This window comes from Ambystoma mexicanum, chromosome 6q, assembly GCF_040938575.1.
Source record: "Ambystoma mexicanum isolate Mex_15411 chromosome 6q, UKY_AmexF1_1, whole genome shotgun sequence".
Lineage (NCBI taxonomy): Eukaryota > Metazoa > Chordata > Amphibia > Caudata > Ambystomatidae > Ambystoma > Ambystoma mexicanum.
Genome location: NC_090937.1, coordinates 1606368707 through 1606393440, shown reverse-complemented (window position 1 = coordinate 1606393440; position 24734 = coordinate 1606368707). Strand labels below are relative to the sequence as shown.

Below are 24734 nucleotides of genomic sequence, written 5' to 3'. Positions count from 1 at the left end.
TTAAATATGGACAGCGCCGCCAGGTAACCTTTAAGGGTACCCACTTGCAACCCCCTGTGGGCCAAAGAAAGCAAAAAAGACAGAACCATGGGAACGTCGCATGCAAAAGGATCCACATTCTTAACCCTGCACCACTCGCAGAACTTACGCCAACAGCAATGGTACAGAGACTTTGTTGCTGGCTGTCTAGCCGAGAGCAACACCTCCATCACATCTTCAGGGAGGTCCCAATCCTTATACCTCAACCTTTCAGAAACCAAGCGTCAAGGTTGAGGGATCTGACCTCTGGATGGAGAACCTGACCCCCCCCCTCCCGTGAGAGCAGATCGTCTCGGTAGGGAAGACTACGTGGAGGGCAGATGGACAAGTCGAGAAGGTGTGGGTACCACGTCCTCCTGGCCCATGCCGGTGCAAGGAGGATCATCCAGGAACCGAACCTCCGTAACCTCTGCAGTACTTGCGGGATGACAGGGACTGGAGGAAACGCGTACAGCAGTGGGAATGACCACTCCATCACGAACGCGTCTCCTAAGGCTCGGTTTGGAGGAAATTCCAGCAAACAGAACCTTTCGCACTTCCGGTTGACACTGGAGGCGAAGAGATCCACTTGAGGGGTCCCCCAAAGGGCGGAGATCTCCAGGAGAAGCTCCTGAGCCAACTCCCACTCGTGAGAGATCGCGCTCTGCCTGCTCAGAGCGTCCGCCGTCTCGTTTTCGTCTCCGGCCAGATGAACTGCTGAGTTCGAAACTTCCTGCTGGATTACCCAGAACCAGAGCTGCATCGCCGCCCTGCACAGAGGAAGTGACCCCGCCTTCCCCTTTTTGTTGAGGTAGTGCGTGGCCACTGTGTTGTCCGTCAGGATCAGGACATTCTTTCCTCGCACAGTCGGTAGAAAAGCCTTCAGGGCTAGCCTGACGGCCCTCAGCTCCAACAGATTGATATAGAGTCTGGACTCCGACAGAGACCAACGACCGCTGACTGTCAACTCGTTGGCATGAGCTCCCCATCCCGTGAGGGATGCGTCCGTCACGATCGTCACCTCTGGCCAGGGCAGCCAAAAAGGAGCCCCCTTCATCAGATGGTCTTCGACGGCCCACCACAGAAGATCCTTGGAGACGGAGGATGGCACCTGAACAGGGTCCGACATCCTGCCGGAGAACTGAGACCACTGGAGCTTGAGTGCCCATTGCAAAGATCTCATCCGCAACCTGGCCTCTGGCACCAGAAGAATGCAGGATGCCATGAGGCCGAGCAATCTCAAAAACTCGAAAGCTGGGACTCTGGGCAAGCTGAAACTTGTGCACCATCTGCTGAATGTGAAGAGCCCTCACCTGGGGAGTAAAACACTGCCCCAGGGACGTGTCGAGCACTGCTCTGATGTACTGGAGCCTCTGAGTTGGTGTCAAATGGGATTTCTTTAAGTTGAGGGAGAAGCCCAGCTTGTGGAGGGAGTGGCAGGTGACTGACAGATGATCCAGGACTTGCTCGGGAGAGCGTGCCCTGATCAACCAATCGTCCAGGTAGGGGTAGACGTGAATCCCCCCTTTCCTGAGGTGCGCTGCCACCACAACCATGAGCTTGGTGAAGACCCTCAGGGCGGAGGTCAATCGGAACGGCAATACCCGAAACTGAAAGTGAGAGTCGCCAACCGCGAACCTCAGGTACTTCTTGTGCTTTGGATGTATCAGGACATTAAAATAAGCGTCCTTGAGGTCGAAGGAGGACTTGAGAGAGAGTAACCATCTCGAACTTGTCCTTCCTGAGGAGTTTGTTCAAACCGCGCATGTCCATGATGGGTCTCAATCCCCCGTCTTTCTTGGAAATAAATAAGGGGAATACCATCCCTTGTTCCTCTCCGCTACAGGCACCAGTTCTATGGCGCCTTTCTCCAGCAGGGATTGAATTTACTGCGCAAAGAGTGGATCCGGACTCTTCAAAGAGATTCCCCAGTGGATTGTCTTGAGGCCTCTGCTGGAAAGGAAGACAGTAGCCGTGGGTTATGATCTCCAGAACCCACACATCTGAAGTAATGGCACGCCACTCTGCAAGATGCTGCGCCAGCCTTCCCCCAACCGGCAAACCATGGGACATGGCCTCATGACTGAGCTGAAGCGGCTGCGGCGTTGCCTGAGGCCAAAGAGGAAACTGCCCGAGCGGCCTTGGCACCTCGAGTACCTAACTTTCCACCTCTGGCACTCCTACGGTGGCCCCTTTGACTGGCAGCTCCTCTCGCTTTACCAAAGGAGGAGTAATAACGAAAGGAACCTCCCCTCCATTGCTGTCCCCTACGACGAAAAGGCAGAGGTTGTCGAACAGCAGCGCCCAACGACTTTGCTGCAGCTTTTGAGGTCTGCAACCTCTCAAGGCTCTCGTCAGCCTTGCTGCCAAAAAGATGTTCCCCGTCAAAGGGCATGTTGAGGAGCCGGGCCTGCACATCAGGAGCAAACCCCGCCTTCCGCAACCACACACACCTGCGTATCATGGTGCTCGCCGCCATGGACCGGCTGACGCAATCTGCCATGTCCAAACCGACTGAACGGCCTCACACATGGCATCCTTGCCATCCTGAACCATGGCAAGGAAACCATCCCGTTCGTCCCCTTCGGGAATATGTTCAGCCGCCAAGGAAACAGTTCCACAGAGTGTGCGTGAAACGTGACAAGGCACATATGGAGTTGGCCGTCTGAAGCGCCATACCCCCTTCAGAAAACACTTTCTTCGCTCAGCTGTCAAAACGCTTGTCGTCCCTATCAGGAGGGATGGTAGGATATGACACCTGCTTTGCCGGGGCTGTAGCCGCCTGCACCACCAAACTCTCCGGAGTAGGGTGCTTGGACAAGTAGCAGGGGTCGCTACTGGCTGGGCGGTATTTTCTGCCACTGCCGGGCGACTCTCCAGAGCAGACCAAGCCGCCGCCACCCTCCTCTGTAAAGCCATATGAAACGGCAGTAGCGGGTCATTTGGTGGACCAAGGTCGAGGATATCCGTAAGGTCATCCTGAAGAAACTCACCCGGGGGAGCAGACATCCCAAGTACTCGGTGACCCTTGACATAAGGCACCGGTACAAGGAGTCGGCATGAGTGCCAGGCTCAGGCCTACAAAACTCCACCTCCGGAGAGGTGTCCAGCAAACTAGCATCGTGCAGGGACTGCCTCAGGTCCTCAAATTGGCTATGGCCCGAGAGAATCTCGTCTGGCACTGTAGTAGGAACCATGCCATCATCAGAGCCCTCATCCACCTCCGAGATAAACTCAAGATAGTGGTAAGAAGGCACAGAACGTGAACCAAAGCCATGCTTGACCTTGGCCAGAGCCTCTCTAGGGTGTTCCACCGAGACCTGGGGTACCCCCGTCGACACAACCTCGAAAAGGCATCGAGTGAATCGGCGTCGACACAGTCCTCGAGGCCGGGGTCCCGAGCGTGTCCCTCAACAGCCGGGATGCCGATGGCGTTGACAACTTCTTCGAAGGCGGGGCCTCGAAAGAGTCTACCGTTGTCGACGTCTTCCACGGTCTCGAGCGAGGTGAGGTCCGGGACCTGGACCGGGCATGCCGCGAACGATTCCCCTTGTCTGAGCGGGACCTCTCCCACGAATCTTGACTACCACCCGAGCCCGAAGGCGTGAGAGCTGTGTCCCTCGACCGACCCCACTGGGAGGCGTGGATGGACCAGTACCCTGCGATTCGAGAATCCCCAACATTTTCTTCCGAAGGAAGCCCACTCCTCCGGCGTCGCATACTTGGTGGGGTAAGCAACCCGCCGACGGGCGGAGTCCTCAGAAGAGGACGGGGAAGGCGACCGATGACGGCGCTTCCGGGAGTGCCTCGAAGAGGCAGAGGAGTGGCGAGACCGACTCCGGGACCGAGACCCACTGGACTTCCGACAACGACGCGGAGAGTCGCTCCTCGAGTCGTCCGTCAAAAGCCCTGCAGACCTCTACTTCCGGGGCTTGGACACCTTACCTACCGATAACTTCTTCTTGTGCTCCCGCAAGGCTTTATACGTGAGCGACTGGCAGTCGACAGTCATCCGTGTCATGGGCCTCCCCGAGGCACCAGAGGCAGGCGTTGTGCGAGTCCGTAACCGACATCTTGGACCTACAGTCCCCGCACTTCTTAAAGCCCGGACGCGGTGTGGAAGACGAGGTAGACATACTCATGAAGAAAGACTTCACAAGACCAAACAGGTTCAAATAAGCAACAGAAAACTCCAAAGAGTCGAGGAGCGCCGAGATTCCCGAAGCGAACACATTCACGGAAAAAACAGAACTGAGGCTACGGGCGTTGTGCGTCCTACTTATAACATCCAGTGACGTCGGGGGAGGTCCTCAAGGGCAGCGTATCGACGTCATCAACACAGACGCCGAAGATTTTCCGAAGCATCACAGCTGTAGATATGGAATATGTCGGAGGACCCCATCCCCTCGAAAATATGTGTTCAGAGAGGTTGATTGTTACAAAGAATTCAGAGCGCCAAATGTTTGTGTTTTTCATATTGGGTACCACCAATTGAAATCTTACCCTAATGTTCAGCATCAATTCTAAGGATGCTGGCATGATCATGCGACTACCAGCTCAGTCCTACTGGAAAAGCACCAATTTTCTAACCAGCAAAGGTCACAAACAGCCTCACAGAAATACAAGAAGGGATGTATAAAACTGAAAATGGTTGCACCATGAAGCAAAGTAACTCCATAGGTGCTAGCGATGAAAAAATACCCATTAGATCACTTCATTCGAAAATCAGTTTGATCCGTTAGCTTTAAAGAATGCAAGTGCAACAATCCGTCAGCCCGGCATCCGGTGGCATATGGATTCGCATGCTCATGAATATTCAGAGTCGTCAGGCTGGGAATCTTCAGTAATATTAAAGCAGTTTTGCTTTAAATCCAAAACGGCTCGTCACTTCTATAGCCTAGTGTTCTCACTTTGGGTCATACTGCCCCCAGCCAATTACATTCATCCTCCTAAGGTCCGCCCATTTGGTCACATGTGGAGTGGCAGTAGGAACCAAAACCCAGAGAAGGGAAGGAGGGAGGGTTTGCATGTGAATCCATTTAAGACCCATGCTGGAGAACAGGAGTTATAGGTAATTAACATGTTCCTTCTCTAGGATGGGCTCTTACATGGATTCACATGCTCATGAATAGGATTACACAACAGTACATATACACAACCCCAGTGAGTGGAAAGGCTCACAGAAGCAATACACTTAACCCCAGAACAGACTCACTTCATGAAAACAGGCTGAAAAGCACCGCTTGGCCCACCCAGGACTCTTCCTTGGAATTCCTGTTAACACAGTAGAATCTTGTGAAGGTGTGGGTAGACCTCCACGTAGCAGCCCTGCAGATGTCAAACAGAGGAACACCAGAGAGAAATGCCATCTATGCTGCGATGGCTATGATGGAATGGCGTCTTGGCCAGCCGGAAGCAGTCTGTTTGCGAAACAATGGCAATGCACGATATAGCCGGAGAGCCACCTGGAGATTGAAGCCTTGGACAGGGCCTTTCCCATGTCCCACAGGTCCAAAACTGACGAAAAGCTGTAAAGTCTTTCAAAAGTCCTTGGTGCGTGCAAAATAGAACCTAAAGGTATGCGCAACATCCAGGGAATGCAAAGATCCTTCAGCAGGTGAAGAAGGTTTTGCGAAGAAAACTGGGAGAATCAAAGGCTTGTTTAGATCAAAGTCTGACGGGACCTGTGGCATGAATAAAGGATGAGTTTGCAGAACGACCTTAGCTGAATGAAGAAACATATATGGAGGCTTACAGGAGAGCACCCCAACCTGCCTCGCCGAAGTGATTGCCACCAGGAAGGCCGTCTTCCATGATAAACTTCAAGGAGGAACAATGCCTACGTTCAAACGGAGGACCCATCAGTTTCAACAGTACCACATTCAACTCCCACGCAGGGGCATGAGCCTTCACTGGAGGCAATTTTCTAAAGAGGCCCTTGAGGGACTCCTTAACAAGTTGGTGCCACCACAAGGAGAGCTTGCCTGTAGCCCAGATGTACCGGGATATGGCGGCCAGGTGGACCTTCGATGCTTGGGCAAGGCCAGACTTGGCAAGCAAGAGCAGGTATGGAAGAAGCTGTGGCCCCATCATGTGCAGCTGAGGAATCTGGCCGCCACCACACTGTTAAGCGCTTCCACTTGTTTTGTAGCAAGCGGGAGGAGGACCTGGCCTTGGCTGGAATGTACCTACATTCCAAAGACAGGGAGTAATGTCCAAATTCTAGGGTGCCAGGAGCTAGGCCGTGAGACTCAGACGCTGTGTCGTGGTGCAGGATTGACCATCCTCTGGAGAACAGGTCTGTAAGTGAAGGCAGTTTGATGGCTGGAACCACCGACGGATGGAGAAAGTCTGAGTACCAGAACTGCCTGCGCCACGCCAGTGCAACAAGGATCATCTTGCAGTGCAACTGAGTGTGTTGCCCAGAGGAATAAGCGGGAAAGCGTACAGGAAGTGGCCCTCCCAAGGGCATGAGAGGCATCCCCCAGACTCCGTGGCAAGGATACCTGCTGGCAAACCTCAGACACTTGGTGTTGGTAGTTGTCACAAAGAGGTTGATGTGAGGGAGTCCACACTCGTTGGAGACGCGACACTTATGCTTGCTGGGGCTCCCATTTGTGTTGGGTCCACAGCTCGCTGCTTAGTCCACAATGATGTTCTGAACGCCTGCTAGGTGAAATAGGACGAGAAACATCCATTAAGAGCTCGCCCAGCACCACAGATTCAGTGCCTCCAGAGAAGCTTGTCCCAACCCATCTCCTGATGTAAAACATGGTGGTGGTGTGTCCCTAAAGACCCTCACCACCTTCCCCTGGAGCGGAGGCTGAAAAGACTTGAGCCAGAAAACTGCCTGCAGTTCCAGGACATTGGTGTGCAACACATTCTCTTCCAGGAGCCAGTGGCCTCTGGCATGAGAATGTCCCATATGGACTCACCAACCCTCCAGAGAGTTGTCAGTTGTGACCGTCGTCTGATATGCAGGGATCTGACCTGGCGAGAGATTGTATGGCCTGACTGAATTCCCAATTGAGGCTGATCTTGTTGTTCCATACGCTGGTGACTTGCTGCCACCTGGCATCCAGAAACTCTTGAAGTGGTCTCATCTGTAGTCTGCAAAAGGGAACTAGATGGATGCAGGAGGACATCATCCACAGCATGGACTTGATGGACCGGGCTGTGGCAAAGAAAGCCAATGGTAGCCGTTGGACCTTTCCCAGAATGGCCTTTACAGTCGCTAGACACAAGAGTACTGTGGCGGGCTCCCAGGAATAGCGTGTTATGAGATGGCGCTATACAGGACATCTAATAGTTTAAATCGAGAATCCAAGAGAAGTAAAGGTTTGGATGGTCTCTGCGATGTGCTGGATTGCCAGCATGTGAGAGCGGGATCGGATTAGTCAATCATCCAGGTAACGATAGACATGGATTCCCTTGCAACGCAGATGCGCTGCCACTGGGGCCAACCATTGCTGGGGCAGATTACAGACCACTTGGCCACTGATCAGGAAATTGCAATAACAGGCCTTCCAATAGGGTGCATAATTGGGGGTGCATGCCGTGGCACAGTTAAGGTCTTCAGCGTCTGCATTCTGGATGGGAGTGACCATGCCGGTTGCCACTTCCGTAGGCCTGGGAACGTCCTCGATATGCCTCCTGGTTGGTAGAACGGGATGGCTGGCGATAGAGCCAGGTGAACCCTTTGGAGGACCTCAAGACTTTCCCTTTAGAGGAGCAGAAGGATGGTTGCCTCTGCTGGAGAGTGCCCCAAGAATGTGCCATCTCGGTGTCTGTCTTTATGGGCTGCAGGGTGTCTTTCACTGCCTTCCCGAAGAGGTTGTCACCATTGAATACCATGTCCACTATCTTAGTTTGCACATCCGTGCACAAGTTGGTTTCCTTGAGCCAACCCTGGCGGCGGAGGGCCACTCCATTGCCCATCTGGCGAAAACCCAAATTAACGAGGTCCAGGGCGATGGTGATCACATGATCGTAGACTACCTCGCGTTCGTGGAACAACGCCAGGGCCTCGGCCTACTTGTCCTCCGGAAGTCGAGGACGGGTCCTAACTTGTACCATAACTCATACAAGAGAATGGCTACGGCGTTGAGGCCTTGATCGTAGACTTTGCTGTTGTAATGGTGCACTTCCCAATTGCATACAGCGTCTTACTGTCCTGGTCAGGAGGATCCATATAGTAGGAAGACAGGTTGGAGGACCGCTTCCTATCGGCGGCAGAGACCACAGAGTCTGGAGAAGGTTGGGATCGGAGGCACTTAGGGCAGGGTCCGGGACCCAGTACTTCTCCAAACTATCCTTCGCAGGAGTTGTTCTAGGGGTCTTCATGACCAACAGGCCATCTTCCTAAATGTCATCGAACAGGGGAACTGTAACGATAGTCCTCTTGGAGGTCTCCCATTGTTCGAAAAGGAAACCTTCCTTCTCCCAGGCATTAGGTTGAATTGCTTCGGCACCCTTGAGATCATGGAAATGAAACAACCCAATCTCGTCTGCTGCGTGTCCCTAAAGGATCCAATCAGTGGGAACATAGTCATTAAACTCATCAGTTCCTTGCGGATCCTGGGTCATGACAGTATCCGTATCTGTCTGGGCTGCTTATTCCGGAAAAGTGGGCAACGCACTAAGCACACCCTGTTGTGAATAGTCTTATTGCGTATTGGTCATACAGATTTTATCAAAATATTGAAAGAAATGTTGAGTTAAGTAAAGGTGCGGGGGAGAGGTGCTCAGCCTTGGTACCTAGGCTGGAGAAAAAGGACAAAGAATGTTTTCCTAGTAGGAAAGCTTCGTCCCCTGCACACTATCTGGAAGACCAGAGCCTAATGATAATTAGAGAGTTAGGTGGAAGAGTACATATTTTGTGCTCCCATGTGGTAAAGCATATAAGACAGGTTGCTACCCTTAGTTAGCAGAGATGTAAAACATTTTTAGGCATTTTAGATATATTCGGAATTTCACCAATAAATTAAATTTCACAACTTCAAAGATAAATTCAAAAACAATACAATTTATTATTCATACAAAATAGTTGGCCCAACGCGTTTCGAGTTGCAAAGACTCTTCATCAGGGGCATGCTTTCTTTTTCAATAACATTTCTACAAAGAAAAGAAACATTTTCAATTTAAACAATATATTTAGTTTTCTACTTAGAAGCAACTTCAAAAAACAACTCAAATTTGAAGACATCTCTAAATTACAGAATGACACCCAATTCCTAGTGTTAAAGTATGTAATGCATAGTTCTTTTGGAAATCCTAATGTGAAAGTTCTTATGAACAAAGATAACCTAACATTTGGATGTGTTTATTTCTATAACATGCTGCCATATAATCTTACCCCATTCAAATAGCCAAAGAAGACGGAATGTCTTGAATGGCCATTGGTGGTATTTGTCTTGTAGTTATTTTTTCAAAGCTTTTCACTTTTTCTTGACCAGGGGAGAGTCCCAGTCTGGATAGCTATAGCCAGAGAAAGAAAATCGCCATCTAAGTATACATAATATTAGTTGCTAGTTTGACAAGCCTTAGTACAAGTAAAAGACACTTACAGATCATGAATAGTAGTCCAAAAGTTGGAGTGACCAATCAATTGTCACTGTATATCCTTTCTGATGTAAAGTCCATTGGAGAAAACTATTCACAAAAGTCTGCTTCCAAGTAGGATGCCCTGTGGAGCCAAGATGGAGGAGGTAAGTATGCTATAATTTAAGAGACGTTTTAAGCAGATTTTTGGCCATAATTCGAATTTAACTATGCAGCCAGGAGAGAATAGGTGAGTATGCCGTTTAATTATTTACAAAAGAAGAATTACAAGCTATTGGTTGGTTATGTCCAGTAAACTTACTTCTGTTTCTATTTGGTAGATCCCAACGAGGAGCGGCTTCCAGTCCGGCAAGAGCTGAAGAGGCGTCTGCCATTTTGGATCGAATACATGTCTTTATATACATTTGAGCCGTCTGACGTCATTCGCGCATGCGCGAGTGACGTCACTGTCATTCTCCTAGGTATGTGACGTTGTTCGCGCATGCGCGAGCTACGCTGTAGTATTTTTATAGAAAGAATGCGTGTCACATTAAGTATCGCTCACAGAGAAGAATGGTGTCATTCTTCTCTGTGTGCTACGTTGCTCGCGAACGTGTGAGGAATACTGTGGTTTAATGGGAAAATGCGTGCCGCATTTGAATATTACTCTGACTATGTGCCGTCATACGCGCATGCGCGAGTGACTTCACCTAGGTTTATTTGTGCATGTGATGACACTCGCGGAAGAGCGAGAGGCACCATTGGAAGTAGCGCAGATGTAGCATAAGGTCCACTGGACTACCAGTATCTAGCTGGAATATTACGTTGAATATTTAACATAAAGTACTCATGTTGATCTGTTATATTGAAGCGGGATACATTGTCTGCCTGTTCCAGGTAGGCAGAAATGCCTGCATGAATTTGGGTGTTTGCCCAATAGTGAGTTAAGTATAACACATAGCAACAGATAGAGTCATCACTAGGTACATGCCTGTACATAAGAATATTTGAAATTAGATATCTTGATGTAATCAATTTTTCTTTTTTCTCATGGTAATCATCCAAATGACTCATACTCAGAGCCTATTTGACAATCCTAGGGCATTATGTTATTGCTATCCCAACTAGATGGGTATACAATCTTTGTAAAAGCATCAAAAAAACAATCTCATAAGAATAAATACAAAGAATATTGACAGTGGACAATGTGACTAGTATCCCAATCGATACAGAAAGCCATAACAAGAACTGAATCACAGGAAAGAAAAGAACTCCTTATAAGTAACAGCAAACCAGATCCCAAAAATGTGATAAGATTCATTGAAATATTCTAGACAAAGTTTTCAGGTCAAAAGAATAATACATAAAAACTGGGACCTGATTAAGTCAGATAAAACCCTACAAGAATTATTTCCGGATCCTCCAATGATGGCATACAAATGGGGGAAAAAACCTGCGGGACCAACTGATCAAAGCACAAAGGCAAAAAAAACACTACAAACAACATTCATCAAACAAAAAGGAACAAGTTACTTACCTGTAACTGTTGTTCTCCAGCATGGATATGGCATGGATTCACATGCTCATGAATATTCCCCGTCGTCAGACTGGGAATCCTCTGTAAAGAAAAAATCAGTATCAGTTTCGTTTCTGATCTGTCTTTCTTAGTAGCAACCAATCACTGATCTCTGGGTCATACTGCCCCCAGCCAATGACCGCCCTCTCCCCAAACCCCGCGGGATAGGTGGGAGGGTTCGCATGTGAATCCATGCCAGACCCATGCTGGAGAACAACAGTTACAGGTAAGTAACTTGTTCCTTCTCCAGCATGGGGTCTGGCATGGATTCACATGCTCATGAATAAAAGAATACATAGCAGTATACACATGCACAACCACGGGAGGTGGCAACAGGCTCAACATTAAGCAATACAACTCAACATTAAGCATCTCTTACCTCCTCACCAGGCTCACCTTAAGCGAACAGGTTGCACAGCACTGCCTGGCCGGAGAGCCATCTGGAAATGGAAGTCTTCGAGAGAGCCTGCCCCTGATTCACAGACCCAAAGTTCACAAATAGCTGTGACGTCTTCCGAAAACTCTTCGTGCGGTCCACATAGAACTGAAGCTGAAGCGCTCTAGCTACATCCAGCGAGTGCAAAGTCCTCTCGGCCGGCGTCGAAGGCAACGGGAAGAAAACTGGTAACACCAAGGGCTCGTTGAGGTGGAAGTCCGACGGCACCTTGGGCATGAAGGAGGGGTGCGTCCTAAGCACTACCCTTGTGTCATGAAAAGTCAAGTATGGAGGCTTTGAAGATAGGGCCTGAATCTCTCCCACTCGTCGTGCAGAGGTGATGGCCACGAGGAACGCTGTCTTCCATGACAGGAACTTCAAGGGCGCCGAATGCATAGGCTCGAATGGGGCTCCCATGAGCCTTGTCAGCACCACATTCCCACGCCGGGGCAGGAGCCTTGACCATCGGGAATGAACGGAATAGTCCCTTCATAAATTCCTTTACCAGGCGATGAGACCACAAGGACGCCTGTCCCGTAGTCCTGGTATTTTTGGAGATGAGAGCCAGATGTATTTTTATGGAGGCGTGAGCCAGTCCAGCTTTGGCAAGCGACAGTAAGTACGGCAGCACTTGAGGGACCGTAATCCGCAGAGGGTTAATCTTCTGTGCACGGCATCAGACAGAGAACCTCTATCATTTATGACCGTAACACTTGAGAGTTGAGGACACCCTGGCCTTTGCAAGAACCTCTCTGCAATCAGCCGGGATATCGTACCCTCCAAACTCTAGCGCTGCAGGAGCCAGGCCTGCAAGTTCAGCGACTCTGGGTCGTGGTGTAGAATGGCGCCTCCTTCTCTGGAAGGAAGATCCGCGTCCACTGGCAGGGACGTTGACAAGACCAGAAGGTCCGTGAACCAGATCTGCCTTGGCCACGCCAGTGCAACGAGGATCATCCTGCACCTGGACTTCTTGAGTTGGCTGATGAGGCGGAGCAGCAACGGCAACGGGGGGGAACGCGTATAGAAACAGGCCGTCCCAAGGGTTCCCATGCTCCTCGGCTGTGGGAACCTGCTGGCGAACCTCTGGCACTTGGAGTTCGTCGCCGTCGCGAACAGGTCGATCTGGGGTTTGCCCCATCGTTGGAAGAGTCGATCCACTTGATCCTGGCGCAGTTCCCACTCGTAGCACGAGCGCAGCTCCCTGCTGAGTGAGTCGGCAATGGTGTTTTTTATTCCTGCCAGGTGGAAGGGAAACAGAAACATCCCCTGGGCGACGGCCCAGTGCCACAGATCCTGGGACTCCTTGGATAGGGCTGGAGATCTGGTGCCTCCCTGCTTCCGTATGTAGAACATTGTGGTGGTGTTGTCGGTGAAGATCCTCACCACCTTGTCCTTGAGGGACTGGAGGAACGACTTGAGCGTCCAGAACACTGCAAGATGTTGATGTGAAGAGACCTCTCCTCCGGGAGCCAAAGGCCTCTTGCGTGGAGATCTCTGGTGTGGGCCCCCCCAACCCTCCAGAGAGGCGTCCGTAGTCACCGTCTCCTGAAACATGCCCGTCGTGAGGTGAGCCCGGGTGCCCAACCATAGGATCGCCCGACAGAACTCCTTGTCGATGGGAATCCGGTCCTCAAAGCAGCCCCCCCCCCGGTCTAAAACCAGCGGGCGTCGAGGAACTCCGGTAGCGGATGCATCCGAAGTCTGCAAAGGAGTACAAGGTAGATGCATGAGGACATCATCCCGAGAAGGGACTTGATGGATCTCACCCTGGCCATGTCTGTGGCTAACAGTCGACGTACCTTGCCCAGGATGGTTTTGGTCCTCTCCTCTGAAGGGGAGGCCAATTGCTCCACTGTATCGAGCTTTGCCCCCAAAAACAGTGCTACTTGCAAAGGAACCAGGTGGGATTTGGGGTAGTTGATGGAGAACCCCAGCTCCGTGAGCAACCGGACGGTCCTCGCCGTATGATCGACGGCGAATTACCTTGACCTTCCCCAGATTAGCCAGTCGTCCAGGTAGGGGTAGACGTGGATCCCCTGCAGGCGCAGCCGCGCCACCACTGGTGCCAGGCACTTGGTGAAAACCCTGGGTGCCGACTTTAATCCGAACGGTAGGGCTCTGAATTGGTAGTGGCGTCCTTGAACCACGAACCTGAGGAACTTCCTGTGCCTTTCTAGAATGGGGATGTGGAAGTAAGCATCCTCCAGGTCCAGCGACGATAGGAAGTCGCCTTCCTCCAGCTGTCCCAGTACGTGCTGGAGGGTGACCATCCTGAATTTCTGCGCCTTGATGTATTTGTTTAACCGACACAGGTCTAGGATGGGGCGCCAACCGCCTGTCTTCTTCCTGATGAGGAAGTACCTTGAGTATACTCTGGAGCCCCGGAGCATACTGGGGACGAGCTCGATGGCACCTTTCTTGAGCATCGCCTTTACCTCCAACAGCAGTTGAGGGACGTGATTCTCCTTCCTGGCCACGGGAGGAATGCGAGGGCACTTCTTTAGGAATTCCAGCGAGTGCCCGTTGGCCAGGGTGTCCAACACCCAACGATCGGTGGAGATGGAGTCCCACACCCTGGCGAACTTTGTCAGTCGGCCTCCTACTGGGGTGCTTCGGTGGTGGCCCGACCACACGGCCGGGTCAGTCTTGCTTGGAAGCGGCCTTGCCACCTTGGCCACGACGGCGGGAACCCCCTTGCTTGCTGCGACCTCTGTAGGCCTCCTGGGAAGAGGAGCGGGCTGCCTGGCGGTAGGTGGAGGAGCCACCACTGGATCCTTTGGAGGCACCCTGTCTGCCTCCAGAGCTCCAAAAGGGGCGTCGCTGCTGAAGCACCCCAAGGGCACGGGCCGTCTCCGAGTCGGTCTTGATGGCCTGTAGAGACTCATCCACCGCCTTACCAAAGAGGTTGTTGCCGTCGAACGGCATATCCAACACTCTGGTCTGGACATCCTGGCAAAAGTCTGTCGCCTTGAGCCATCCTCTTCGTCGGAGGAAAACTCTGTTGCCCAGTTGGCGAAATCCGGTATCGGCAATGCCCGTTGCCACCGTAATGGCGTGATCCGACGCCACCTCGCCCTCCTGCAGAATTTCTAGGGCCTCCGCCCTTTTGTCATCAGGCAGGAAATCTAGCCTGGGAGCTATCTTGAACCAGAGCTCCCCGTCATAGCGGGCCACGATCGCTAAGGCATTGGCCGCCTTAATCGTCGTCGCCGCTGACGAGATGATTCGTCGTCCCATAGAGTCCAGCTTCTTACCCTCGCTGTCGGGCGGGGAAGTGAAAGTTGAAGCCGCTGCGCCCGCTGCCTTCTTCTTAGCCGCTGCCGAAACGACCGAGTCCGGTGTGGGCTGGGCCCTGAGGCACAATGGGGCGGCATCGGGGACTCGGTACTTCTTCTCGTACCTGTCCCTCTTGGCGGGTGTCGTGGCGGGGTTCTTGAGGACAGCAAGCCCCTCGTCCCAGATGTCGAGTAAAGGCACCACGAGGACAGTCTTCCTCTTAGCCTCTCGTCGTTGGTACAGAAACCCCTCCTTTTTCTGTTCTTCAGGGCAGAGCTGGAAGAGCTCGGATGCCCTGGTTATCATGGCATGGAAAGAGCCAACCTCGCGGCTGGGGACGCCCGCGGGGGGGAGGGGGGCAGGCTGGTTGACGACGGGATGTCTGCTGTGTCATCGCCGTCGTCGTCCGTCCCCGTATCCGTATCCGTATCCTCTCCCGGCAAGGGGGATGAGGGGTCCACCGACCTCGCGGGCACGAAGGGTGGCGAGGGGTGGACTCTCCTCCGCTTGTTCGGAGGGTTTCCCCAACGGGCCTGGTTCTGGATCCTCCGTCGGGGTCCGTGGTAATCTCGTCCTTATCTCAGTACATAAGGATTGGATTGCCAACAAAATGGCCGCCAAGCTATCCTGGGGCTCGGGCAATGGCTGCGACGGACGGGATGGCCGTTCCACTGGGCCCTGTTCGTCGTCCTTGTCGCTATCTTCGATCACGTCAGCAGGCACCGTCCCCTGGGATCGAACCTTCTCGAACCTCTCGTTGAGGTTCATGAATCTCTTGTTGAGGCCTATGGGCCTTTGGTTGAGGCCCCTCTCGATCTCCACCAGTTCTTCCTCAGAGGCGGATTCCGATTCTGTTACGGCCAACGGCCCCCCCCCTCTTTTTCAGCCGGGGGCGCGGGGGACTTAGCGGTAGGCTGGAAAGAGGATTCCCTCCGCGGCGGCAGGGATACTCTGGGCCCAGAGGCCGTTTCCATTGGCGTAGTCTCAGCCGACTCCGCCAGGGTCGCAGAGACCACTTTGGTAGAGGCATTAGCTGGGTGGATCAAGGCCCTCACCACCTTAGGTGCGTCCTTGGCCTTCGCCTTGGGGGGAGGGTCAATGCCTCGCTCCCCCTTCGAGATCGACCGGGTCCGCTCCATCGGCCTACCCGGGTTCTCGGACTTCCTCTTCCCCGAACCAGAGCGATGGCTCGTGGTCGAACGTGCCGGGGAAGTAGCGCCCTGCTTGGCAACCGAAGAGCCCGACCTTTCGGCGTTTCCGGAGCCCGCGGACTCGCGGTGCTTGGCCTTCTATTGGGGCCCCCGTTGCTGGGGCGCCCTCAAAGGACTTGGAAGCCCGCTCAGCCTTCTTCTTCGCCTTCTCACTTGCTGTACACTTCTCCAGCCAGGTGGCGAGGCGGGAACGATCTTGTTTGGTCCGTTCCGAAAGGTTCTTGCAGAACGCACAGTCCTCCTCCACGTGCGTCTTTTCCCCATGGAGGCAGTAGACATCGCGAATGCTCGTCCTCCCTGAAAACGTTATATAATCCGCATCCAGGGCAGTCCCTGAACAGCTTGAATCCGGGCGTCGAGCTCCCTTTGTCCTGGGCCATGTCCGTTGAGTTAAGCTGCAGATCTTCAAGAATCCTCCAAGAAGTGTAAACTCGACGAAAACTTCACCCTTGAGGGGTGTAGAAGAATTCCGAAACGGGTCCCCGTTATCGGAAGTAGAAACGGTGGAGCTTGAGGCTCGATTAAACCGAAAAAATGAGAAATCTCCTGAAAAAGCGTGAAAACTCAGTAAAAAACTTGAGAGCTAAACACGAGGACTCCCAACACTTGAGCGTGCAGTAAAAATCTGAGGATGGCTGCCAGAGGCGGGGCTTGGGGAGAGGGCAGTCATTGGCTGGGGGCAGTATGACCCAGAGATCAGTGATTGGTTACTACTAAGAAAGACAGATCAGAAACGAAACTGATACGGATTTTTTTCTTTACCGAGGATTGACGACGGGGAATATTCATGAGCATGTGAATCCATGCCAGACCCCATGCTGGAGAAGCAGGAACATACCGATGCCTCTATTGCCAGACGGCTCAAATGTATATAAAGACATTTATTCGATCCAAAATGGCAGACGCCTCTTCAGCTCTTGCCGGACTGGAAGCCGCTCCTCATTGGGATCTACCAAATAGAAACAGAAGTAAGTTTACTGGACATAACCAATAGCTTGTAATTCTTCTTTTGTAAATAATTAAACAGCATACTCACCTATTCTCTCCTGGCTGCACAGTTAAATTCTAATTATGGGCAAAAATCTGCTTAAAACTTCTCTTAAATTATAGCATACTTACCTCCTCCCTCTTGGCTCCACAGGGCATCCACCTTGGAAGCAGACTTATGAATAGTTTTCTCCAATGGACTTTACATCAGAAAGGATATACAGTGACAATTGATTGGTCACTCCAACTTTTGGACTACTATAAGACTCATGATCTGCAAGTGTCTTTTACTTGTACTAAGGCTTGTCAAACTAGCAACTAATATTATGTATACTTAGATGGCGATTTTCTTTCTCTGGCTATAGCTATCCAGACTGGGACTCTTCTCCTGGTCAAGAAAAAGTGAAAAGCTTTGAAAAAATAACTACAAAACAAATACCACCAATGGCCATTCAAGGCATTCCATCTTCTTTGGCTATTTGAATGGGGTAAGATTATATGGCAGCATGTCATAGAAATAAACAAATGTTAGGTTATCCTTGTTCATAAGAACTTTCACATTAGGATGTCCAAAAGAACTATGCATTACATACTTTAACACTAGGAATTGGGTGTCATTCTGTAATTTAGAGACGTCTTCAAATTTGAGTTGTTTTTTGAAGTTGCTTTAGAAAACTAAAAATATTGTTTAAATTGAAAATGTGTCTTTTCTTTATAGAAATTTTATTGAAAAAGAAAGCATGCCCCTGATGAAGTCTTTGCAACTTGAAACGCGTTGGGCCAACTATTTTGTATGAATAATAAATTGTATTGTTTTTGAATTTATCTTTGAAGTTGTGAAATTTAATTTATTGGTGAAATTCCGAATATATCTAAAATGCCTAAAAATGTTTTACATCTCTGCTAACTAAGGGTGGCAACCTGTCTTGTATGCTTTCCCACATGGGAGAACACAATATGTACTCTTCCACCTAACTCTCTAATTATCATTAGGCTCTGGCCTTCCAGATAGTGTTCAGGGGACGAAGCTTTCCTACTAGGAAAACATTCTCTTTTTGGGCTGCTTATTCCACCACAGGAGGTGCAATCAGCAATGGATGAGGGGTAACGGGTGCTGGATGAGACAGCGTTAGCTGGGCTCGGGAAGGCCACAGAGGGCTCCTTGCTGCAGCAGGTATGGGAGCAGCTGGTAGACGTTACTGTATTTCAGACAGCGTGTGCAAAGTGGTCAAAATGTATAAGGAAATCCTTGGTGCAGGAGCCAGTGCTGGGCTATGAGGTGAAGGGCTAAATGGCTGAGATGCGGTCCCTGCTGCGCCAATGGCAAAAGGGGATCAGGCTCCCCGGACCACCCTCTTGCAGGTCCTCCTCAGAACTGTGGTATTGGTGGTGGTGGCGGCATCCCGGGAGGTCTCAGGGGGTACATGATATGATAGGTTAATTTTAACAAGCTTAACACCCAGAGGTTTCTAAGCGCAGACCGGGGGTTCAAACCCGTGTTGCTCCGTGTCGTCTTCCTTCCAAGGCGAGCTTGTTGCCCCCCGAGCTATCCTCCCGTGACTAAAGGGTGAAAAGTGGTGCAACTTGGTGGTCATAGAGAGAAATTTGAGAGCTGGATACATCTCTCCAAATCCGAGCCCCTCTGAAAAGAGGCAATGACTAGAGCCTGTCGAGCAGGAAAAGGTTCTGTTGTTCACTGGGGAGTCGATGGGGCCGCTGACAGAGTCCAAGGCGGTAAGGCTACTTTGGGAGTGGTAACGGTCATCCTGGCAATGGTAGTGGACGAAACCCTTTACGTGATCAAAGTTGTCAACGGAAGACCAGTCTTCGGAGACAAAGTCGTTGATGTGGTAATAGTCGACGGGACGGCCGTCGATTGAGCAAGGCCCTGATAAAGGAGGTGAAGGGGTCCCTCGACAAGGTCCGTGACTACGACGCTGTGGAGCCACCGACAGGTGCTTAGACAGTATTCCCTTTGACAAGGTCTTGTGCTTGGCTGCGACGTCAGTGATTTCTTCACAGATGGCACCTGCCCGCTTGATGGTAGGCTAACAGTTGACTGTGACCAGCAGCTCTCTGATCTGGGTCCCATAGCCGTGGCAACCTTTTTTGGCATTTCCCCCACCCTCCCCTTCCCCAAGTGTCCTCAAAAGATCTCGCCTTTTTCTATTTTGTCAGAGGGAGCTTGCTTTTGGGTCTCCCGACCCTGGAAGAAGCAGGGCTACGCCCAGAGGCTGCATCAGAGGCCTTCCCTTCCTCATATCCACGCCACAAACCTCCTATGGTGGTCCTCCCATGTCTTGGAGAACCCCCGGCATACCGAACATCCGTCCGCATCGTGGTCTGGATGTAGGAAGTAGATGCACTTGAGGTGCCTATCTTCGAAGATGTTCTTCACGCTGCATTTTTCGCAGGCCCTGAAGAGGCTTTTGCTTGTGGCATCCATCATGGTGTGAAACAAAAGGCCAAGCAGAGGCATGCCACGCCCGCAGGTGAGATTCAATGGGCCAGGATCTCCTCTGGCAAAGGGTCTGGCCACTGGTAGTCACAACGTGTCTTGAAGATGAAAAAGATCGACGATTTCTCGCAAAAATAAACAAAATGGTATCGAATTTCAAGGAGCGAAACAAGGATTCCCAACACGAGAACGCGCTGTCAAAATCTGAAGATGGCCCCCAGAGGTGGAGCTCAGGAGGACGAATGTCATTTGCTGGGGCAGTATGACCCAAAGTGACAGCAATAGGCTATAGAAGCAAGGAGCAGTTTTAGCTTGAAAGTGAACCTGCTTTAATATTATTGATGATTCCCAGCAGAACGATGGAGATTATTCATGAGCATGTGAATCCATGTAAGACCCCATTCTTCAGAATAAATACATGAAATTTGCTTTTTAACAGCTTCAAGGTTGGAAACCAAATCAGAGCAAGTAGACCTACAAACTTGCTTATATACTGACCTGCATGCCGCTTCGGCTTATAACTTAAACAGCAAAAACAAAGAGGTGATGGCTGGAAGGTTTAGAATGAATCGTAACCACTGGCAATGCTCTGGGCAACCTTCCAGACCACAGTTCTTCGCCTGCCAAGCCATTACAGAAGGGAAAGACCATATGCAAATCAGGCTTGGCCCCACCCCAAAAGGGGCAGTCCAGCCCGAACTGCTAGGCCACATCCCTTCTGCACGAGAACACAAGCATCCCCAAACATGTTTCGCCCTTGTTGGGGCTCATCAGTGAGGATTAGCCTGGGTCTCTAGGCCCAGCAGGCACGGGACCCACGTCTGGGCATACCAAACAAAGAGGATAACTTAAACGGGGCACTGTGATGTGTGGTCAATCGCAGGATTATGTCATTTTTTCCAAGGGTTGGGGGGCCTTTCCTGGGAGGCTAGGGAGGTCAGCCCGCTATGCAATAGCCTGCCTAGGGGTAGAGGCAAATGAGACCTCACTGGGAGAGACTCCCCCTGCTGCGGACAATTACTGCCGTTCCTACAAAGAACTCCCTCACCACAGTACTCAGTCATCAATAACATCTTATGAATGGAGACCTGAAGAACAAGCAAAGATGTGTTCTGGTCACCAAATACCTCCGTAATGTCTATGATAGGAAACTTAAGGAAAACTGGGACGAAGAAGATCATTGGAAACAGTCTGAATCTGAAATTGGAGAAGGTCCTTGACAAGGAACCAGGAAAACTGAGCAAGTCATTAAGCTACGAGACGAGCCCCGGAATGGGAGTACGCAGGAGTTTCAAGTTAGCTAGCTAAGACCTGCTGAGAAAAGAGCAAAGCACCCATTGAAGGAGTCTGTGATACGGGAGAAAAGCTGCCCACTGCATGCATGAGGAATAGGTAAAGTCGCAGAACACCTAACTGTAGAGGGGACATGCTGAAGAGCTTCCTAAGTCGTCAGAGGAAAAGTGGTGGCATAGATCCATGAAAAACGCTGGTACCACAGTTGCAGAACACATCGAACGTCGGAGGAGCAGGGCAGCAGTCCGGAGTGCCCCGCGGAAGGCTAGAAGCAGTCTGAAACCAGAAGAAATCCACAATCCATTGAGGAACCAGTTGACGTTATGCCCACAGAATACAGGTAAACGGGAAGACGGGAGAAGGACCGAAGAGAGTGAGTATCATTACTGGAACGCTCATACTCATCCGAGTCAAGGTAAAAAAGTTGACAATAAGTGCCTGGAGGAACCTAAGTGAAATACAGACAAAAGTGCTGATCCCTCCCAGGAAAGTAAACTCATAACAAATAGAACCAGAGGCAAGGAGAAACGAGTGAAGGAAAGCTGAGAAAAGCAACTAAACCTTGAAGAATCTAGTATCTCAACCGTATAATTTAAATAATGTGGCTAAAAGAGAAGGAACAAGTTACTTACCTGTAACTGTTGTTCTCCAGCATGGGACTGGCAAACCGAGGATTCCCAGCCTGACGACGGGGAATATTCATGAGCATGTGAATCCATGCCAGACCCCATGCTGGAGAACTACAAATTCTATACTGACTTGAATTGGGGAAAACTCAGTTCACAGGAGAAGGGAGTCATTCTCATGTGCTTTAGTTGTTCTAATAGTGGTAGGGTCATGATAGATTCGTGTTGGAAAGTGGACTGAATAGAATTTGGGACAGTCACCAATGACGGACACGCACCTTACTTAGTTTGTTAGGTAGGGAACACCCATAGTTTAAGGAAAGTTAGAAGTTATTACTTTTTCTTTAATAAAACATTCTGACCTGCCAAGGATGCCAACTCGTAATCTCTGGTTATTTCACCCATTGATTGCTTTTAGTGCATGTGTGTATGCAAGTGCGATATAAAAGTGCTGCCCATTTGCCAATGGACTTAACATACATAAAAATTTCCACTGGAAATGACAGACATCCCGAGCGGGCTCCCGTGAATCAGAAGCATCAATTTGGGCATAACCACCCAGTTTAAACAGTCCTCTGCATACAAGACATTGGAATTCATCAAGTGCCTTCTGAATCGCAGTATAAAAGAAAAAGTAATGCAGCTTCAAGATTGTGAAATCTTAGGCACATCCTAAAAATCTACCAGAGCAGCTTGGTAAAAGATGGTGAGAGGTCTAGACTGCCATATGAAGGACTACTGTGGAGCATAACAGCCTCAGTCTACGGTTTCAAGGGACATGGAAAAAACAGTCAAAGTTAAAAGCCACCCACTGCATGCTAAGGGGCTCTACAAATAGCCCAGAAGATTAGCCTTTTCTACAATATGTCGGCACACCCATTTCATCCGGTCACAAATCATCCAGAGCATGCAATAATGTAAAATAAAGCATGCTATGCTTTCCCATAGTAAGCACATGGTAGATGCCAAAAATGTTAATCGCAAGTACTTCACAGACCGCAAAACAAGTTTCAAACAGAGAACCACCCAGAATGAACAAAATTAAGCAAAGCTCAATTTCAGGAGATCATTTTGTCAAAACTTTAAAAAGGCACCGAGTATATGGTCAGGTTCAAGGCATTTTTAGCGAACGAGTAGTGGATAGGATGGTGGCATTAAGCTTCTAAATGGTGGTACCCTATATTCACAATAATAGGAAGCCCAGGATTCTAATAAAGCCAATTCAATTAAACACACAATGGGAGAAAAATGTGCAGCCCTAATTGAATCATACCAGAACTTCTACCCAGAAACATGCAACTGTCCAAAGAGGTGTTCACATTTAACCAGAGTTAACCAAGATGTGACCTGTTCCCATTCACACAAGAATAGTTACCGCAGTTTGATGTTACCGATATCTCTTGCTCCTCTGCAAAATCACACCGATAGAAACCTAGAAATGAGTCGACATACCATAAATGATTTTAGAAAAGGGACATGGTATGTACCAATCACTATGGTAAGCATGCTACACCAACTACTGGAGAGCACAAAATCTACTATTGTAGCAAAGATTAATCCAGTAATTGAGTGCATGCTTATTTGATATGTCAACAAAGTTATGAGAGAGAGCCACTGATGTTACATTAGGCTAACAAAACAAAAATAGCATGTTTCATTTGCCAGTGTGATGTTTGATGAAAATGTATTTGCTCTCCCAACTTTCTATCATTTCATCCTGGTTGATTGTGGTATCTCTTGCAAGTTTGTTCAATTTATGTGATCACGCTAGTCACCACTTCCATAGAGACCGTTGGATACCTGTACTGCAGAACGTGCTCCATTCCTAAAACCCCTTTACAGTCTCAGATATACTCTCCCACTAGCCTGTAATGTTGTTATTCATTACATGTTCTCTCCATCTGGTAACATTAGTTTAATAAATGCACCAATTTACTGCCATTCTACCGACAATTACCTTTTAATCCCAGTCCTAGAGATAGTGGAAGACAAAGTAACTTCCTGCATTTATAAACCTTTCCTCTTTACTATAAGGACTTCAAACTCATCTGAAGATCTGTTTCTATCAGTAATCCCACCCATCCAGCTTGATTACATTATAGCAGACGCAATGGGGAATGCAACCCTAACACACTGGCCATCTATCCAGTGACACAGCTTTCCGCAATATACAAAATTAAACAACCCACCTCGAAGAGCTCAAGTCCAAGAGAAGAAAAAAAAAAAAAAAAGCTCTCTCAAAGATCTATTCAATCCCAGTCTTCACAAGCAGTAAGTTAGTAGCCAGCTTTCAAACCAGTCCCCAATCTGAACCCTCATTTTGGTACGGTATAAAACATTCAAATAAACACTTCATGTTTTTGTCAAGTAATGTACTGTAGATATGTCTCCACCCTAGAACAGGTAATCCGCACAGATATCCCCAAGATGCAGGGACAGCACTGTAAATAGTTGGATTCGAAGTACAGGTTGCTTAAGGGAAAGTATTGACTTCTAAGAAAACTGTCCCTCTTAAAAAAACGTGCACGCAAATTGTACTCCCTACACCTGTTTTTGCTGGGACGAATAATTCATGAAGAAGCTTACTTTATAATGTAAAACACCTTGCCTCATCATTTATGGAAATACTTAAAGTATACTTTAAGCATGCTTTTTCCATGGATATCTTTAAACAGTGTGCGTTTAAAAACAATGAGACCAGACAGCAGGCAGTTTCACACACAATTTATTTTTACATTACAAAAGAACAAGTTGCTCTCTTACCTGGTAACATTCTTTCGATGGGATGGTCTGACGACGTATTCCATATCTATGACAGTAATGTCCACAGCTGTGCTGCTTCGGAAAATCTTTCGGTGTCTGCGTCCTGGGTCGATACGACGTCACCAGATGTTATAAGTAGGACACACGACGCCCGTAGCCTCAGTTGTAGTTTTTTCCCCAGAACGTGTGGCACCAGTCTTCTGCCAGCCAGACCACACAAAGCCTTGCGGAAACGTAAGCTGCAATCGCATAAGATATTCTGTAGCGGGGAAGGTAGAGAGGGAGCGATATGGAATACGTCGGACCATCCCATTGAAAGAACGTTACCAGGTAAGAGAGTAACTTGCTCTTCGAGGGGATTCGGTCCTCGACGTATTCCATATCTATGACAGACTCCCAAAGCAGTACCACCGTAAGGAGGTGGGAAAAGAATTTAGAATATACAAATTTAGAATGCCCAATCAAATTGCAGAGTAAAGGACCGCCTTGCCAAAGGCCAGATCCTGTCCATGGATAGAATCAAGGGAGAAGTGACTTACAAAAGTATGGA

At 49.6% G+C, this 24734-nt stretch overlaps 1 protein-coding gene across 3 annotated transcripts in view; it reads right to left on the bottom strand.

Moving 5' to 3' along the window:
• LOC138516894 (PC-esterase domain-containing protein 1A-like) overlaps positions 1 to 24734 on the bottom strand; it is a 582917-nt gene that overhangs the window by 153861 nt on the left and 404322 nt on the right. Inside the window, exon 9 of one of the 3 annotated variants that reach the window (XM_069632347.1) lies at positions 22797 to 22853. The exons of the other annotated variants lie outside the window; for them this stretch is intronic. Coding sequence (XP_069488448.1) covers positions 22797 to 22853 — 57 coding nt within the window. The remainder of the gene's footprint in view (positions 1 to 22796; positions 22854 to 24734) is intronic. 3 annotated transcript variants of the gene reach the window in all.